Here is a 2,624-nt window from a genome sequence, read left to right as displayed (position 1 = left end):
TTTCACTATTCACAAAATTCACTATTCACGTAAATAGTAACCCGAATAGTAACCTCGCAAAAAATTGACAAAATTCACAACCCAAAAGCTCTGATTACCAGTTGTTGGGAAATAAACCAAGTACAAGTAATTTCCCTATAACCAGATTAGTGAGAATGCAAAATAAAAACGGAAAAATAATATCCGAAATTGATAACGGAGTTCAGCCAATTGTGCTTACGTCTCTGGACTGCTGCAGATCTTTTACTAAGAGAGAAAATTTACAGGTGTTTACAAAACACTCACTACTCACAAGAAAACTCTCTAGTATTGAGAGAAATAAATGATTTTTTTTGGGATGGTTTTGAAGCTAAATGAGCTAGGGTATTTATAGTTGAAACTTAAGGACTTAATCTTGTAAATACCCTAAAACCTAGGGATTAATTGTGATTATCCCATTATCATTTTCAACAAACATCTACCAAACTTTGAAAAACTATTTTTCAAAGAAACATTTACCAAACTTTGAAAACTATTTTTTCAAAGTTGGTTACCAAACTTGAAAACCATTTTAATACTTTCAACATCTTTCAGCTTATGCCTCCCTCCTTCCCCAACGAAAAAAATATGGTGACGGGCTTTGGTAGCGGTCGATTTTTCCTGGGAAGCAAATGGCTGAAATTGGCGATCACGGGGATCATCATGCTAGCTAGTGTGACATCAGAGCATGAAACGGGGACATCATCTGCTTCAGCCGGGTTACTATGCATCAGTGATTGTGTAACATGTCCAGTCATTTGTTCACCGCCACCTCCACCGCTGTTGAAGTCATTATCGCCACCGTCACCATCGTCACTTCACCTCTCTCCGCCCGAACCTTATTACACCCCACGGTCCCCATCAGAATCTGAAGACACTCACTTCCCACCACCATTAGAATTTGAATTATTTCCTCCATCTCCATCTCCACCGAGGCCACCCCCACCCCCACCGGCACAATCATCATATTCTTCAAAGGCCAGTCCTCCACCGCCTCGTTTTGTGTACTTCTTCAACGCACCTCCAAGTCAAGGTCAAGGGCTACCTACAGGATTAGGACCGCACGAGTATCCCTATCCTTACTACTACTATCCATCAAAGGCCTCCCCTCTTTCTTTCCAGGCAACCGTATTACCTGTGATGTTGTTTTGTTTCACTGCTGTGTTATAATTATTGCATTGTTGAAGGGTTTATGTACAAGTTAAGAAGCCATTTTTCAAATTTTATCTTCCTTCATCTTTTTCGGACGTGATATTGTTGTGTTTGTATCTTATACAATTTAATTATAATTGATTATGCAATATTTTGATTTCATTTAAGGATTATGCTTGTATAAAAGTATATTTTGATTTCATTACAAATATGTATAAAATGAAGTTATATAACAGAAAAAATAAAAAAATTTGGATAAGTTTGGTTTGAATTAAAGAAAATATATATAAATTATTGTAATTATAATAATTTAAGTTAGATGAACTAGGATGAGTTTGGATTCGGTTTGCTTCTCTATTCAATACAGTACAGGCTAAGCTTAGCCTATACATAATTTGCATTTTCTGTGGACATGGGTCAGGCCTATACATGCTTTCATCGTTCTCTGTCCACTCCTATCAGAAACGTTTACTATGAAATCACTCGAAGGCCTAAAAGTAATTAAAATGGGCTGCAAATGTTGAAAAATGTACCCAAGGCGAAGGCTGGTTAAGCCCAAACAATCAGATTCACCAAATATGAAAACCCTAATCTCTCTTTCTCTTTTTTTTTTTAGATTCTTCTCGTACTTATGATTTATTGAATGAGGTGTTGTTGACGGTGAAGTGTGGGGTATGTCGACTGCAGATGATTTATCTTCTTTTATCTGAACAAAAAATTACAATTGATGATTTTTACATTAGTGATGAGCTAGAGGCAATATACAATATATGATGCCTAGAAGGGGAGAGGAGAAAAATTCTCTTTATTTGTTGGGTCTGAAGGTTTATATACTGATGCTTAGTGTGTGGATGTTAGAAATAGAGCTATAATTATTATTAGTAAGTCGACATAATTAATTGACTTAACTATTTTATGATAGATTTTGTCGATGATAGATCGACAATGATGAAACAAATGGACTATAATTGTTCGGAGGGCTCCTAAAATTTCAAGGGCCTTGATGAACCGATAACTTCCTCTTAAGGTATTGATAAACGGAGATGTACAATCACTGTTAAATCATTATATGATATAGTGTTTGAATTCACTGATACATAATTGTGACCATAATTAGTTTTTTTAAACAATGTATTTTAAATTAGCGCGATATAATTATTTAAGTCGAATTAAGAATTACCAAACAAACCTAATTATAGATAAATATGAATAGTTTAGGGGGGAAATTACTGTTCAACCATGCAAAAGAGGAAGAAACGCATAACCTAAGTTAATATCTGTATCATATATGAGATGAGTGAGACAGAATAGTTAGTATCCGACGGTAAAGATTGGCCTCTTCTTTTTTCCTTATCCCTCCATGGAGTCCTTTCCTGTGCATGCTGCATTCTTTATTTTATATTTTGAGACTGGTTAAGCCAAAACCCTTATAAAAAATGAATTCTTTTCCTTTA

General features: G+C 35.3%; 1 protein-coding gene across 1 annotated transcript; it reads left to right on the top strand.

Annotated features, from left to right (window-relative positions):
* Window positions 1–606: 606 nt before the first annotated feature.
* LOC120218897 (extensin-like) lies at window positions 607–1,188 on the top strand. The gene has a single exon (XM_039215788.1). It carries the CDS (start codon window positions 607–609, stop codon window positions 1,186–1,188), a length of 582 nt encoding a protein of 193 aa, XP_039071719.1.
* The last annotated feature ends 1,436 nt before the right edge of the window (window positions 1,189–2,624 follow it).

This window comes from Hibiscus syriacus, unplaced genomic scaffold (assembly GCF_006381635.1).
Source record: "Hibiscus syriacus cultivar Baekdansim isolate YM2019G1 unplaced genomic scaffold, ASM638163v2 tig00110201_pilon, whole genome shotgun sequence".
NCBI lineage: Eukaryota > Viridiplantae > Streptophyta > Magnoliopsida > Malvales > Malvaceae > Hibiscus > Hibiscus syriacus.
The sequence above is the reverse complement of the archived record's forward strand: the minus strand, read 5'-3'. Positions and strand labels throughout refer to the sequence as shown.

Excerpts from the sequence above, each read along its gene's own strand:
- LOC120218897 (XM_039215788.1), top strand. The coding sequence starts at position 607 with ATGGTGACGGGCTTTGGTAGCGGTCGATTTTTCCTGGGAAGCAAATGG.